We start from the raw sequence: 14,279 nt of genomic DNA on the forward strand, positions 1-14,279 counted from the left end.
ATCTCCTTTTGCCTTCCAACATCCACCAGCCTTTTAATCTCTCTCACATCTCTTTTGCTCTTTCGTCCCCTTTCCCATTTCCTTGCCTCTATTCTGCTTAACCTTGATCAGTTTTAACATTTTCCAGTTCTGATGGATTGTTGTGAAGCTGAAATGCTAATGCTGTTTCTCTCTTCACAGATGCTGCTTGACTTATTGGCAAGTTCCAAGATTCAATATTTTTTTTTCTTGAGTGTTTTGTTTTGGCCTAGTGGCAAATAATCTGACTAAGAACATTTGATATTGAACATACTTTCTGGCACACACACACATATATATATACAAACATTATTCAAACCCAAAGATCATTCACTGTTGATGCTGGCCTTTTACTTTGAGACATTTTTATGTCATACCCTTAGAGTGATCTCATCAACCACAGTAACCACACATTGATCCAACACAATACAACTTGCAATATCCATCGATTACAGAAAGGTCTAAAATTACATTCTGTAATTGCTCTGCATTAAGCACAGAGCTTCAATTATGTTCAAACCATGAGTCAAGTAATTGCAGGACTGAATTGTTTTCATCACAACAGTACTTAAAATAGAGAAAGCTTAAGAACGTGTGAATGTTTGTTGAAATTTGAATTACTACACATCATGCTGTACGGCGAGTTACCTATTTCACTGTCCAGTTCCTCTGTGTGTACCCCTTCTTCTCCAAGGCAAATGCACCCAGCAAGGACAGAAGAAAGTAACAGAAAAGAATTTAGCTAAAATCAAAGTGAAACCAACAAGCAAAGACCCCATCCCCAACAGCAATAGTTCCACCCAGGCAATTAAGAAAATAAACAGGGAAACACAAAAACAATCCATAAATCCCAGATTTCCTGAAGAAACATTCAGCACACTACACCATTAAATTGCTATGTCCATTTCTGGTTGCCCAGCTCGAGATACTTAAGAAATAGCCACATAACATGACAAAAACACTATTTTTTATTATACTATTCTTTCAATCATTTGAAGAAAATGTTATACCACAATTTTGTTTTTAGCTTATGTAAGCAAATACAAAAAAACTTGCAAAACCAAGGTAAACCTCGCAAATAAGGGCAAGTTACCAAATGGAAAGAGCAATAAAATACTGCAGCTTTAAAATAACTGCAAAGTACAGACATAATCCAAGAAACAAATTCCAAGAGAAAATGCTGAAGAATATGACCTAGATGATATACATATATTATTTCATGCTGTTTTATTTTCAGTCATTAAAGTCACTCAAAAGTCAGGAATTCATTTACTTACATTTACATAGCATACGTCATGACCTGAGGATGTCACAAACAGCTTTAAAGACAATGAAGTATTTTTGAACTGTAGTCACTATTGAAGTGTAGGAAACATGGCAGCAAGTGGTAATGGCCAGATAATGTTGCTGTGATAAGTAACTGAGTGTTAAATATCAGCCAGAAAACTATGGAGATTGTTCTTCAGAATAATGTTATGGGGTATTTTACATAGATGTGGGAAGGTAGTCGGGCCCTCTGTTTAATTTCTCAAACAAAAGAATACATCTCTGGCGCACAATATTCCCTCAGTTTGGGTGCCAGCCTAGAGTTTTGATAACAGGACATGAACCAACAATCTTCTCATTCACAGTCAAGAGTTCTATCATCTGAGCAAAGGCTTACATGCAACTACAGTCAATAGTTTCAATAAATAGAGATTTTTAAAATGTCACTTTGATTAGGTCAGTAATGATCGAAGATTGATAAAGTTCCAAATTATTTGTGTTACAGTAGGTAAGTAAGTTTCCAGAATATTCCCATCTATTTTCTGAGAACACTGACTGGTTTTAAAAGTGATAAGTGGGTTGGTAGTGGAAAAGTGCAGCAGATCAGGCAGCATCCAAGGAGCAGGAGAATCGACATTTCAGGTATAAGCCCTTCTTCAGGAAGGCTCATGCCCGAAACGTCGATTCTCCTGCTCCTTGGATGCTGCCTGACCTGCTGCGCTTTTCCAGCAACACATTTTCAGCTCTGATCTCCAGCAGTCCTCATTTTCTCCTAGTGGGTTGGTATTGCCAAGATATCTTTCTGAATAGCAGCAGAGATGAACATTGCAATTAAACACTTGGACTAGAAAACAAACTTTTAAACTAAAGGTACACAATCCACTTCATCATTAAAATATGTAACTTGAAGTGACATTGTATAATTATTTAAGTGAAGTAACTGATTATATAGAGCAGTTAATTGAGTCCATTACTGGAGAGAGAGAAAAAAATTGAAACATGCTGTCTATCAGGAATCAACTACGTTTTATTGCAACATGTACATTTTTCTGACCAATGATTCTAGAATGATCACATTTCACTGACCATCATCTTCACATTCTTCGAGTGGTTTTGGCTGCTTGCTCAGGCACCTTGGATCAAGCCATGATGTAGTCTTAGTATTGTGGCTACAAAACATCAAAATATATTTAAGTATGCACACACATAACTCAAAATCCCTCAAGAGCTTTAAAGTATCAAGACCTGTGTCAGCAACTCCTGCTGATTATTATTTTTTAAAACAATTTATTCATCTTTTTAAACTGGGTGAATCCAAAGAATGCAGAATACAATAGTAAAGTTTTATATCATAATATAAATTCTACAGTATAAAGAGATAAAATAATTTTAAGTAACAGTGGCTCGGTGGTTAGCACTGCTGCCTCAGCACCAGGGTCCCAGATTCGATCCTAGTCTCAGGTGACTGTGTGGAGTTTGCACATTCTCCCTGTGTCTGCGTGGGTTTCCTCTGGGTGCTCTGGTTTCCTCCCACAGTCCAAAGATGTGCAGGTTAGGTGAATTGGCTGTGCTAAATTGCCCGTAGTGCTAGGTGTATTAGTCAGACGGAAATGGGTCTGGGTGGGTTACTCTTCAGAGGATCAAGTGGACTGGTTGGGCCGAAGGGCCTGTTTCCGAACTGTAGGGAATCTAATCTAATCCTCTAAGAGTAGCTTTCAGTCAAGCTCTACTATTTAAAGAGCATGTTTAATCTCAGGTCAGTTAACTGAATTTGCCATGATTGCACAATTGTATAAGTCCTATGGAAACATATAAACACTTGTAATACAACTTTTTTGATGCACTGACACGTATGGTAAGTTTTGACCTGGAAACAATACATTAAGGAAAGAAACATTTTTTTCCAAAAGATCTGTGGATCATAATTGTTTTTACGAATGTTTGAAAATAACCTTTGACAGTTTGCATCAATTGTAAAGAGATCACTTTGATTTGCTTGGGAATAGGAAATACTGGTCTCCAGGAGCTGGCAAGTTTGACCTAGAAGCAACACCAACTCTTGACCTAGGAGAAGTACCAAGAATGAAAGGTCAGAAATAATTATATCTGTGCCACATGATTTAAGACATGCAGACACAAAAGCGGGGTGCAAACAGCTGAGCTGGAGCGTGAAGGGCTTGATGCAAGCTCAAACAGAATACAGACAGAGGGAAAGAGGAACACAGATGTATCATGATGAAAATTAAATCATTTTCAGGAAGATATCAATTTATTTTGTTTAACTGAAATGAAGACAGAAGCTCTGGGGTGCTGGCTAAAAATGTCTAAAATGTGGAGAGCTGTCTGAATAGTCAGAGGCTTTAAATAGCTAGTTCCTTTCCCTGAACTGGCCAGCTTGTTATTTACTGGTTGGTTGAAAAAGAACACCAGACTGACACACCATTAAGATAGGTATTACCTGAGGGAGAGAGGGTTGCAAAAGGGTGCTGTGCTGTTGGTAATCGTGCCTGTAAAACTCAGAGATGAAAGCTGTTGTTGTATGGAGCTCCTGAACTAACCTGCATGAAGTAGATAAGGTGGTAGTGGTGGCATAAGGCATGCCTGCCTTTAGCAGTCAATGCATCGAGTATAAAAGTTGGCATAACATGTTATAACTGTGTAAGACATTGGTCAGACCACATTTGTAGTACTATGTGCAGTTCTGGTTGTTGCATTATAGGAAGGATATAGAGGCTTTGGTGAGCGTGCAGATGAGGTTTACCAGAACGTTGGATGATTTGGAGTGTATTGGCTAAAACAAGAGGTTGAACAAACTTGGATTACTTTTGCTAAAGCATTGGAGATTGCGGGGTGGGTGAGCTGATAGAAATATATAAAACTATGACTGGCAAGGATAGGGTGGAAAGTTGGATTCTCTTTCCCAAGATGAAAATGTCAAATAATAGCTGGTATAGGTTTAAGGTGAGGGGCAAGTTTAAAGGTGATGTGAGAGGAAAATGTTTTTACACGGTGGATAGCAGGTGCCTGGAATGTGCTTTCAGGGGAGTTGGTAGTAGCAGATACTATAGCAAAGTTTAAGGGGCATTTAGACAGGCACATGAACAAACAAGGAATAGAAGGCATGGATCATGTGAGGCAGCTGGGATTAGAATTGTATCAAGGTCAAGGTCAGCACAGACATGTTGGGCTGAAGGACCTGTTCCACAGAACAGCACACTATGGACTTCTGTCACCATGCCTTACATGCTAGAGAAACCACTTGATAGTTTCTTTATTGTATCAACTATTTAAAATAAAGTTCACCTTTTTGTTTGAAGAATTCATGATTAATTTGCATTAGTTCTTCGTATTAAAGTTTCAAAACATGGACAGTTGTTGGTAATTTCTTGATGCTCATTTGGTAAATTCGGTCATTTTGTTTTTGTTCCCTCAGAGTGTTAGTAACATATTATTCTTCTAAGGTGAAGAAAGCAGGGGGTTTGTTTTGAATTACTGCTGCAGAAAGAATAAGAAACACTTTGAAAAGAATTACAGCAGATTTTAAAAGAAGCCAAATAGAGCGGGAGAGAGAAGACAGATGGTAGTTTACAACAGAAAAGCAAAATGAGTTCAAGGAGACAAGAATCTAACCAACGTTAACAGTAGCTTAAGAGAAAAATTATGTGAATGTCTTGTCAGAAGCTTAGCTCAGGGGCAACTGCTGAGATAAAGATGCAAATTGTCTAGTTTAATCTCAGGAAGATACCAGGATGAGGGATGTAGTCGGTGCCAAAAAGTAGTGAATGTGGCAGGATTGAAGACAACTGTTTACTTTTCCAATCTTTTATTTCGAAGAGAATTCCTCTTATTAAATGTTGGATTTTTGACAAATAGTCTGATTATTTAAAGGGAGAGATAATAAAAGAGGTGGGTGGTGTTGAGTCAGAGGGTGGTGTCATCACAATCTATGTGGAAGGGCATGAAATATTTGACGGGTGATAGTCACAAAAATGTGGGTGTACTGAGAGAAGGAATCAAAGTCTCTAGGTATGACAAGCAAATAGGAAAGAAACTGGCGTATTGGTACAAGGGAGCTGACGTACAGGAATAAATGATTATTGTTATGATTGTACCGGACTTTGGTGAAACTACAACTGGAACACTGCACACAATTTTGGTTTCCATACTTGCACTGGAGCCAGTACAGTGGAGGTTCACTAGGTTGGCCGTCTGGTGAGAGTGTTGTTTGTTGATGATGATAAGCTGAGTAAATTGCGTCTATATTCTCTGCAGTTTAGAAGAATGAGAGTTGATCTAATTGAATAATTTAAGATTATGAAAGGGCTGGACAGAATAGATAGTGCAATTTTGTTTCCCTGGCAGGGGAATCTAAATCAAGACATACATTTTTCAAATAAAGAGTCAATCATTTAGGAGTGAGATGAGAAATTTCTTCACTCAAAAAGTTGTAGTTCTTTGGAGTCCTCTACTCCAGAGGATTGCTAATGCTCCATTGGATATATTTAAGGCTGAGATAAGAAGATCATTGGTCTATCAGGGAATCAAGTGACAGGAAGAGCAGATCAGAATGTGAAGTTGAAGCTTGAGATTAGTTGTAATCATACTGAATGGCAGAGCAGGCTCTATGGGTGGTAGGATTTTTCTCCTGCATGTCTTATCTTCTTGTGAACCAACAGTCTCCAGGTTCAGAACCAAGACTGTCACCGAGTCAAACTTGTTCAGTTTCATTTCAAGTGAAGACAGTGTGAACTAACTGAAATAATAATGGCTGAAACAGTGGAAAAACTAAGAATCCATCCAGTTTAAGCAATAAGATAAGAGTGACACCAATCTGAATATGTGTTTTTTGTTCGTACAAATTAGTAAAACAGAATGTGAAGAGAATTTCGCTGCAACTTAAGTTGATTTCACAAGACATTTGTATCAAATTTAGCAGTCAATAATGATGGCCCATCATTTATTTAAACTTTTTATTTTTCCACCCTTAAGACAATCCTACACTGTGCATTATCCATAAATTCCTCCTGTGCTTGCCATCCTACAATGGCTCACCGTCTAGCAAAAGGATTAACTATTTTAAACTTTGCTCAAATCCTGACATGATTTACTTTTCTTGAGCTCTGCCAACTTATCCCGCCTTCTAAGAATTTTGCATTTTTCCAATTCTGGCGCTTGCATTCTAATTTCCTTTGCTCTCATCACAGGAAGATGTGCCTTCTTACTGTAAACTTCTCTCTATTTCATGATGTTTATTAAAATAAAAATTCTTTGACTAGACTTTTTATCACCTTCCTAATACCTCCACTATCAAATTTTCATAGGATTATAGAATACTTTTTTTCTCATAATATTGTTGTGAAGCACTTCGTCATAGTCATAGAGTGATAGAGACGTACAGCATAGAAACAGACCCATCAGACCAACTCGTCCATACCAACCAGATATCCTAACCTAATTTAGGTCCCATTGCCAGTAATTGGCCCATATCCCGCTATATCTTTCCTTTTCATATACCCATCCAGATGCCTTTTGAATGCTGTAATTGTACTAGCCTCCACCACTTCCTCTAGCAGCTCATTCCATACACGCACCACCCTCTGCGTGAAAACATTGCCCTCTTACGTCCCTTTTGTATCTTTCCCCTCTCACCCTAAACCTGTGTCCTCTAGGTCTGGATTCCCCCACCCCATGGAAAAGACCTTTTCTATTTATCCTATCTGTATCCCTCATGATTTTATAAACCTCTATAAGGTCATCCCTCAGCCTCTGAAGCCCCAGCGAAAACAGCCCTAGCTTATTCAACTTCTCCCTTTAGCCAAGTCCTCCAACCCTGGCAACATCCTTGTAAATCTTTTCTGAAACCTTTTATGGGTGGCACAGTGGCACATTGGTTAGCACTACTGCCTCACAGCGCCAGAGACCCGGGTTAAATTCCCCCCTCAGGCGACTGACTGTGTGGAGTTTGCACATTCTCCCCGTGTCTGCGTGGGTTTCCTCCGGGTGCTCCGGTTTCCTTTCACAGTCCAAAAATTTCCAGGTTAGGTGGATTGGCTATGCTAAATTGCCCGTAGTGTTAGGTAAAGGGGTAAATGTAGGGGAATGGGTCTGGGTGGGTTGCTCTTTGGAGAGTCAATGTGGACTTGTTGGGCTAAAGGGCCTGTTTCCACACTGTAAGTAATCTAATCTAATCAAATCAAATCAAAGTTTCACAACATCCTTCTGATAGGAAGGAGACCAGAATTGCACGCAATATTCCAATTGTGGCCGAAGCAATGTCCTATACAGCCTCAACATGACCTCCCAAGCCCTATAACCAATGCTCTGACTGATAAAGGAAAGCATACCAAACACCTTCTTCACTATTCTAGATACCTGCGACTCCACTTTCAAGGAACTATGAACCTGCACTCCAAGGCTGCTTTGTTCAGCAACACTCCCCACAACCTTACCATTAAGTCTACAAGTCCTGCTCTGAATTGCTCGTCCAAAATGCAGTACCTTGCATTTATTTAAATTAAACTCCATCTGACATTCCTCAGCCCATTGGTCCATCTGACGAAGATCCCATTGTACTCTGAGGTAACCTTCGCCATCTACTACATCTCCAATTTTGGTATGATCTGCAAACTTACTGACTATACCTCCAATGTTCACATCCAAATCATTTATAAATGACGAAAAGCAGTGGATCCTTGTGGCACTCCACTGGTCACAGGCCTCCAGTCTGAAGATCAACCCTCCACTACTGTCTGTCTTGTACCTTTGAGCTAGTTCTGTATTCAAATGGCTAGTTCTCACTGTATTCCATGAGATCTAACCTTTGCTATACAGTGTCCTTGTTGAATGCCTTATCAAACTCCATATAGATCACATCTACCGCTCTGCCCTCATCAATCCTCTTTGTTACTTCTTCAAAAACTCAATCAAGTTTTGATTTCCGAATCAAAAAGCCATTCTGACTATCCCTAATCAGTCCTTACCTTTTCAAGTACATGTAAATCCTGTCCACTTGGAAGCAATCTACCATATTAAAGACAATTTATAAATCCAAGTTGTTGTTGCTCAGGTGTTTAATTTCAAGGTGTCAGCCCTCCATCAAGGAATAAGAAGATGTGAATTTTGGTACATCATCACTTTCAAGTTTCTCAAACTGTAAGGCTGTCCACAATCTTTGAAATACAAACGTTCTTATGCCAACATTTTTCCAAAGCAACATATCAAAACTATGACAATTGATATATCATTTTATGACCAAGGCCAAGGTACTTAATTCCTCCCCAAGTCACCAAAGAAGTACCAACCTTCAATGAATAAAATTTATAATTCTCCAAAGCTTTATAGCCCACTGAGTTTTAAAATACTAAACAAAGTTTCAATAAAAAACTAAACTCACTCAATAAAGTAGACTTCCCCATTTTCAGTAAACGCCATTTCCAAGTTGTCAGGCAAAGGACCAAGGTTGTCTGTTGTGAGACTAGAGCTCTGTATTGGTTGCTGAGGCAGCTCTGCACTCTGGATATTGGAGCTACTGAAGTTGTTATATTGAGGTGCCTCTTCTTTGGGGGCGTGAGTGTTTTGTTCGTCTTGCTCACTGGAATCTAAAAACAAGCCGAATATTAATGTCAGAATAGAAAACACATTCTAACTGTTTAATTTCGAACTCTAAAATAGTTGAAGGTAAGGTGCCTGAGCACATAAAAATTTAGCAGACCGAAAGGCAGTAAATGCTTCATGTTCAAATATAAAGCAGTAAAAAGACTGCATAATCCAAAGATGTGCAGGTCAGGTGAATTGACCATGCTAAATTGCCCATAGTGCTAGGTGCACTAGTCAGAGGGAAATAGGTCTGGATGGGTTACTCTTCGGAGGGTCAGTGTGAACTGGTTGGGCTGAAGGGCCTGTATCCACACTGTAGGGAATCTAATCTAATCTAATCCAAAATGATGTCTATGAACAAAGTCATCATCATTGAACTTACTCAACATTTTTCCATTTCCACTCAAGTCAGTTAACAAACATATTGATGACTGTATAATCACTTAAATGCATGGTTCTGGATTTTGATGTAGCTGCAATTGCAATGCCATCAACGTGCACTGGCATTACTTCACTGAGTTGACAGCAACTTCTTGAATTTGCACAGGTAAATGGGGAATTGCAGAATTGACTGTCAATGATTTCCTGTTTTTCCAGAGACCATACTGTTGAGGTTTCTCTCGATTTTAACTGATTGGAAATAACTGAACTGACTAGAGTTTTCCTATTATACTGTTCGTTTTGTTATAAAAAATCCTTAACCAAGTCACACCTTTTCACATGTGGGTTTCTTTTGACATAATTATTGCATAATTATTGCTAAACAGTTTCATCGGACCTGAAAGAGCAATTCTATATTTGTTGAATATCATTTTTTTTCCATTATGGTAAAATATTTTTCCTTATGGCGTTTTAGCTTCTACTTTATTGCAATACTTATGTGTTCCATTCATTTATTGTTCTATTCATAAAACATCTTTAAAAATTAAAGCAAAAGGACTCAATGGATTTTACTTCCTGCTTCAGTGTCTTTGAGAATATTTCAATGTATAGTCTGTTGCCTATCCTGCTTGATGAGATCAATGTTGCTGGGCACCTGGAAATACCTCCCTGACTTGGAGACTGGAAATTAAGTGACATCAGGTGAAGTAAAGTCCATGCCTTTGAGATGTCCAGATCATGTACAGAGTCTTTTGTCAAGATCAATGGCACAATCTGTAAGTTTGCCACTCGCTAACAGTAAAATTTAGCTTATTAAACAAATCAGGAGTCTGAAGTTAATTCATAAAAGAATCTCCTTCATTAAAATTGATCCATAAATAGAGTATCTGCATCCCCAAATTCAATTTCATGGTAAATTCTAATGATAAGTAATACATCACAGAAAATGTTCAAAACAACATATATCACTGTGGATAATATCCTCCCTACAGTTGAACAATAAAAAATACCTAAACCATCATTTTGAACAATAATTCTCACAGCAAAATGTACAACATGGGATTCAAATAAAAGATTATATGCAACACCTTCAATTTAAAAAAGTCATAATTCTCATCTTATTCACAAAAAAAAATTGTTGATGTACTCTTTAATTTGGCTAGCAGTAGTGGCAGGGGATTTCCTGATGTACATACAGATACAATTGATTATTTTATTTTGTTGAAAGAGCACATGGTGTACTGCAAAGCAGCTTTAGTGCCAAACGATTCTGTAACATACTGAAAATCTTGACAATTGAAAATGTTTCTGAAAAGTTAAACAATCAGGGAAGGTGGCCTTTACATATTATTGAAAGATGTGTATTGATGTAACAGCTTATCACCTTTCAAGCGAAATCTCAAAGCACTTCATATTACAGTGAATAACTTTAAAACATAGTGTCATGTACACAAACATAGTAACCATTTTGCAAACAGTTGGATTCCAAAGTTAGCATGAAGTAAATGATTGACAAATCTGTTATTTGTTTTCTTGCTTGAGGAACATAGGCTTCTCTGAGAACATAGAACATAGAACAATACAGCGCAGAACAAGTCCTTCAGCCCTCAATGTTGTTCTGACCTATGAACTAATCTAAGCCCATCACCCTACACTATCCCATCATCATCCATGTGCTTATCCAAGGACTGTTTAAATGTCCCTAATGTGGTTGAGTTAACAACATTGGCAAGCAGGGCATTCTACGCCCTTACCATTCTCTGAGTAAAGAACCTGTCTCTAGCATCTGTCTTAAATCTATCACCCCTCAATTTGTAGCTATGCCCCCTCGTACAAGCAGATGTCATCATCCTAGGAAAAAGACTCTCACTGTCCACCCTATCTAATCCTCTGATCATTCTGTATGTCTCTATTAAATCACCTCTTAGCCTTCTTCTCTCAATGAGAACAGAGCCAACATAGAACATAGAACAATACAGCACAGAACAGGCCCTTCGGCCCACGATGTTGTGCCGAACATTTGTCCTAGCTTAAGCACCTATCCATGTACCTATCAATTGCTGCTTAAAGGTCACAAATGATTCTGACTCTGCATGACATCATGGCTCCAGAACTCAATCCCTCTACCAATGAAACCTAACACACCATACACCTTCTTAACAGCACTGTCAACCTGGGTGGCAACTTTCAAGGATCTATGTACATGGACTCCAAGACCCCTCTGCATATCGACACTACCAAGTACTCTGCCTTCCTGTTATTCTTCCCAAAATGAATAATCTCACATTTATCTGCATTGAACTCCATTTGCCACCTCTCAGCCCAATTGTGCAATTTATCCAAGTCTCCCTGTAACCTGCAACATTCTTCCACATTGTCCAGCATTCCACCGATTTTAGTATCACCTGCAAACTTACTAACCCATCCACTAACGCCTGCGTCTAAGTTGTTTATAAAAATGACAAACAGCTACGGTCCCAAAACAGATCCTTGTAGCACGCGAGTAACCGGATTCCAGGCTGAATATTTTCCATCAATCATCACTCGAGCCTTCTTATAGACAGCCAGTTTCTAATCCAAATTGCTAAATCACCTTCAATCCTATATCTCCGCGTTTTCTCCAGTAGCCTACCATGTGGAACCTTATCAAAGGCTTTACTGAAGTCATCTACACCACATCAACTGTCCTACCCTCATCCACATGCTTGGTCACATTCTCAAAAATCTCAATGAGGTTTGTGAGACACGACCAGCCCTTGACGAATCCATGTGGACTATTTCCAATCAAATTGTTGCTTGCTAGATTATTATAAATCCTATCTCTTATAATCCTTTCTAAAACTTTTCCTACAACAGACGTAAGGCTCACTCGTTTATAGTTATCTGGGTTAACTCTACTGTCCTTCTCGAACAAGTGCACAACATTTGCAATCCTCCAGCCCTCTGGTACTGAACCTGTGGGCAATGATGATTCAAAGATCAAGGCCAAAGGCTCCGCCAACCCTTTCCTAGCCTCCCAGAGAATGCTCAGATAAATCCCATCCGGTCCAAGGGACTTATCTACTTTCACACCTTACTAGCCTCAATCCTTTCAAGTCTAATAGCCCGTATCTCAGTTTTCTCCTCTACAATATTCTCTTTTTCACGAGTGAGAACAAATGAGAAATATTCCTTTGCACCTCTCTGATCTCCACAGGGTCCACACACAACTTCCCACTTCTGTCTTTCACAGGCCCTATTCCTACCTTCGTCATCCTTTTACTCCTCACGTATCTATTAAAAGCTTTAGGATTCTCCTTTATTCCACCTGCTAAAGACTGCTTATGTCCCCTCCTTGCTCTTCTTAACTCTATCTTTAAAATCCTTTCTAGCTACTCGGTAACTCTCCATCACCTCAGCTGAACCATCTCGTCTCAACATTACATAAACTTCCTTCTTCTACTTAACAAGAGATACAATTTCTTTAGTAAACCACTGTTGCTTTACTTTATCACTTCCTCCTTGCCTGACAAGGACATACCTATCAAAGACACGCAATATCTGTTCCTTAAACCAGCTCCACATTTTGATTGTCCCCATCCCCTGCATTTTGCTACCCCATTCTAGGCTTCCTAAGGCTTGCCTAATTGCATTATAATTGCCCTTCTCCCAACAATAACTCTTGCCCTGTGGCTTGTACCTATCCCTTTCTATTGCTCAACTAAACGTAACCAAATTATGGTCACTCTCTCCAAAGTGCTCACCTGCAACTAAACCAAAACCTGGCCTGGTTCATTACCAAGCATCAGATCCAGTGTGGCCTTCCCTCTTGTCAGCCCTTCGATATACTGTGTCAGGAAATCCTCCTGCACACATTGGACAAAAAGTGATCCATATGACATACTAGAGTCCAGTCAATGTTGGGGAAGTTAAAGTCCCCAGAGTGACCATCCTGCTCCTTTCAATCCTGCCCAGGATCGATTTGCTAATCCTCTCCTCCACATCCCTGAAACTCTGCGGAGGCTTATAAAAAAAACCAGCAGTGTGACCTCTCCTCTCCTATTTCTAACCTCAGCCCATAATACCTCAGTCGACGAGTCCTTGTCAAATGTTCTTTCAGACACTGGTATATGGTCCTTGACTAACAAGGCCACACCTCTCTCTCTTTTACCACCTTCCCTGATCTTAATGCAAGATCTAAACCCTGCAACATCCATTCCTGACCTTTTTCTATCCATGTCTCAGGAAGGGCCACAACATCGAACTCCCAGGTACTTATCCATGCTGCAAGCTCACCTACCTTATTCCGGATGTTCCTGGCATTGAAGTAGACATGTTTCAAATCAGCTTGCTGTCTGCCAGCACACTCCTGTGACCATGAAATCCTGTCCTACTCTCATTCACCTGTGTACTGGAACTACATCACAGGTTCCCATCCCCTGCTGAGCTAGCTTAAATTCACCTGAACAGCACTTGCAAATTTCCCACCCAGGGTATTAGTACCCCTCTGGCAAAAAATAGTGGTAAATCAAGTATTGCAAAAGATATAAAATAACAAAGATTACAAAAAAAAAGGAGAATAAGATTTTGAAGTTAAATTAGGAAGTAATATTAAATCGGACAGAAAGAGTTTCTTTAAACATACGAAGATGAAGAATGAAGCTGAAGTCAATTTAAGTCCCTTAGAGATAAAATCTGGGGAAATGTTAATGGGGAACCAGGAAATGGCAAAGGATTTGAAGAAATACTTTGCATTAGTCATCAAGGGAGAAAACACTATCAACATTCCAAAAATCAACAGATAAAAGCGGGAGAGAAAATGAAAAAAAAAATCACTGGCAACCATGTATAACCACTCTCTCTTTTGTCTTCAGGTTCTAGCAGATGTCCATGACCTCTGCAGAGAAACATCTGACCCCACTCAAGGCCACCTCATTGATCTCAGAGGACAAAAGTACCAAGGCCTTGGAGGAAGCATCAGCAGGATTGCCTCCATGCACTTTCTTAATGCTCAGATACTGACCCCAACTTGGTAGGTA

The 14,279-nt window shown here is 39.2% G+C and overlaps 1 protein-coding gene across 8 annotated transcripts in view; it reads right to left on the bottom strand.

Moving 5' to 3' along the window:
* The window catches only part of magi1b (membrane associated guanylate kinase, WW and PDZ domain containing 1b), a 452,840-nt gene that overhangs the window by 78,617 nt on the left and 359,944 nt on the right, over window positions 1-14,279 (bottom strand). For 7 of the 8 annotated variants that reach the window (XM_072582486.1, XM_072582485.1, XM_072582492.1 and 4 more), the window contains 3 exons: window positions 8,678-8,882; window positions 2,371-2,453; window positions 667-702 (listed from right to left, as the gene is read on the bottom strand). In XM_072582486.1, coding sequence (XP_072438587.1) covers window positions 667-702; window positions 2,371-2,453; window positions 8,678-8,882 — 324 coding nt within the window. The remainder of the gene's footprint in view (window positions 1-666; window positions 703-2,370; window positions 2,454-8,677; window positions 8,883-14,279) is intronic. The other variant, XM_072582487.1, reaches the window with a different exon arrangement.

Source organism: Chiloscyllium punctatum, chromosome 12 (genome assembly GCF_047496795.1).
Source record: "Chiloscyllium punctatum isolate Juve2018m chromosome 12, sChiPun1.3, whole genome shotgun sequence".
NCBI lineage: Eukaryota > Metazoa > Chordata > Chondrichthyes > Orectolobiformes > Hemiscylliidae > Chiloscyllium > Chiloscyllium punctatum.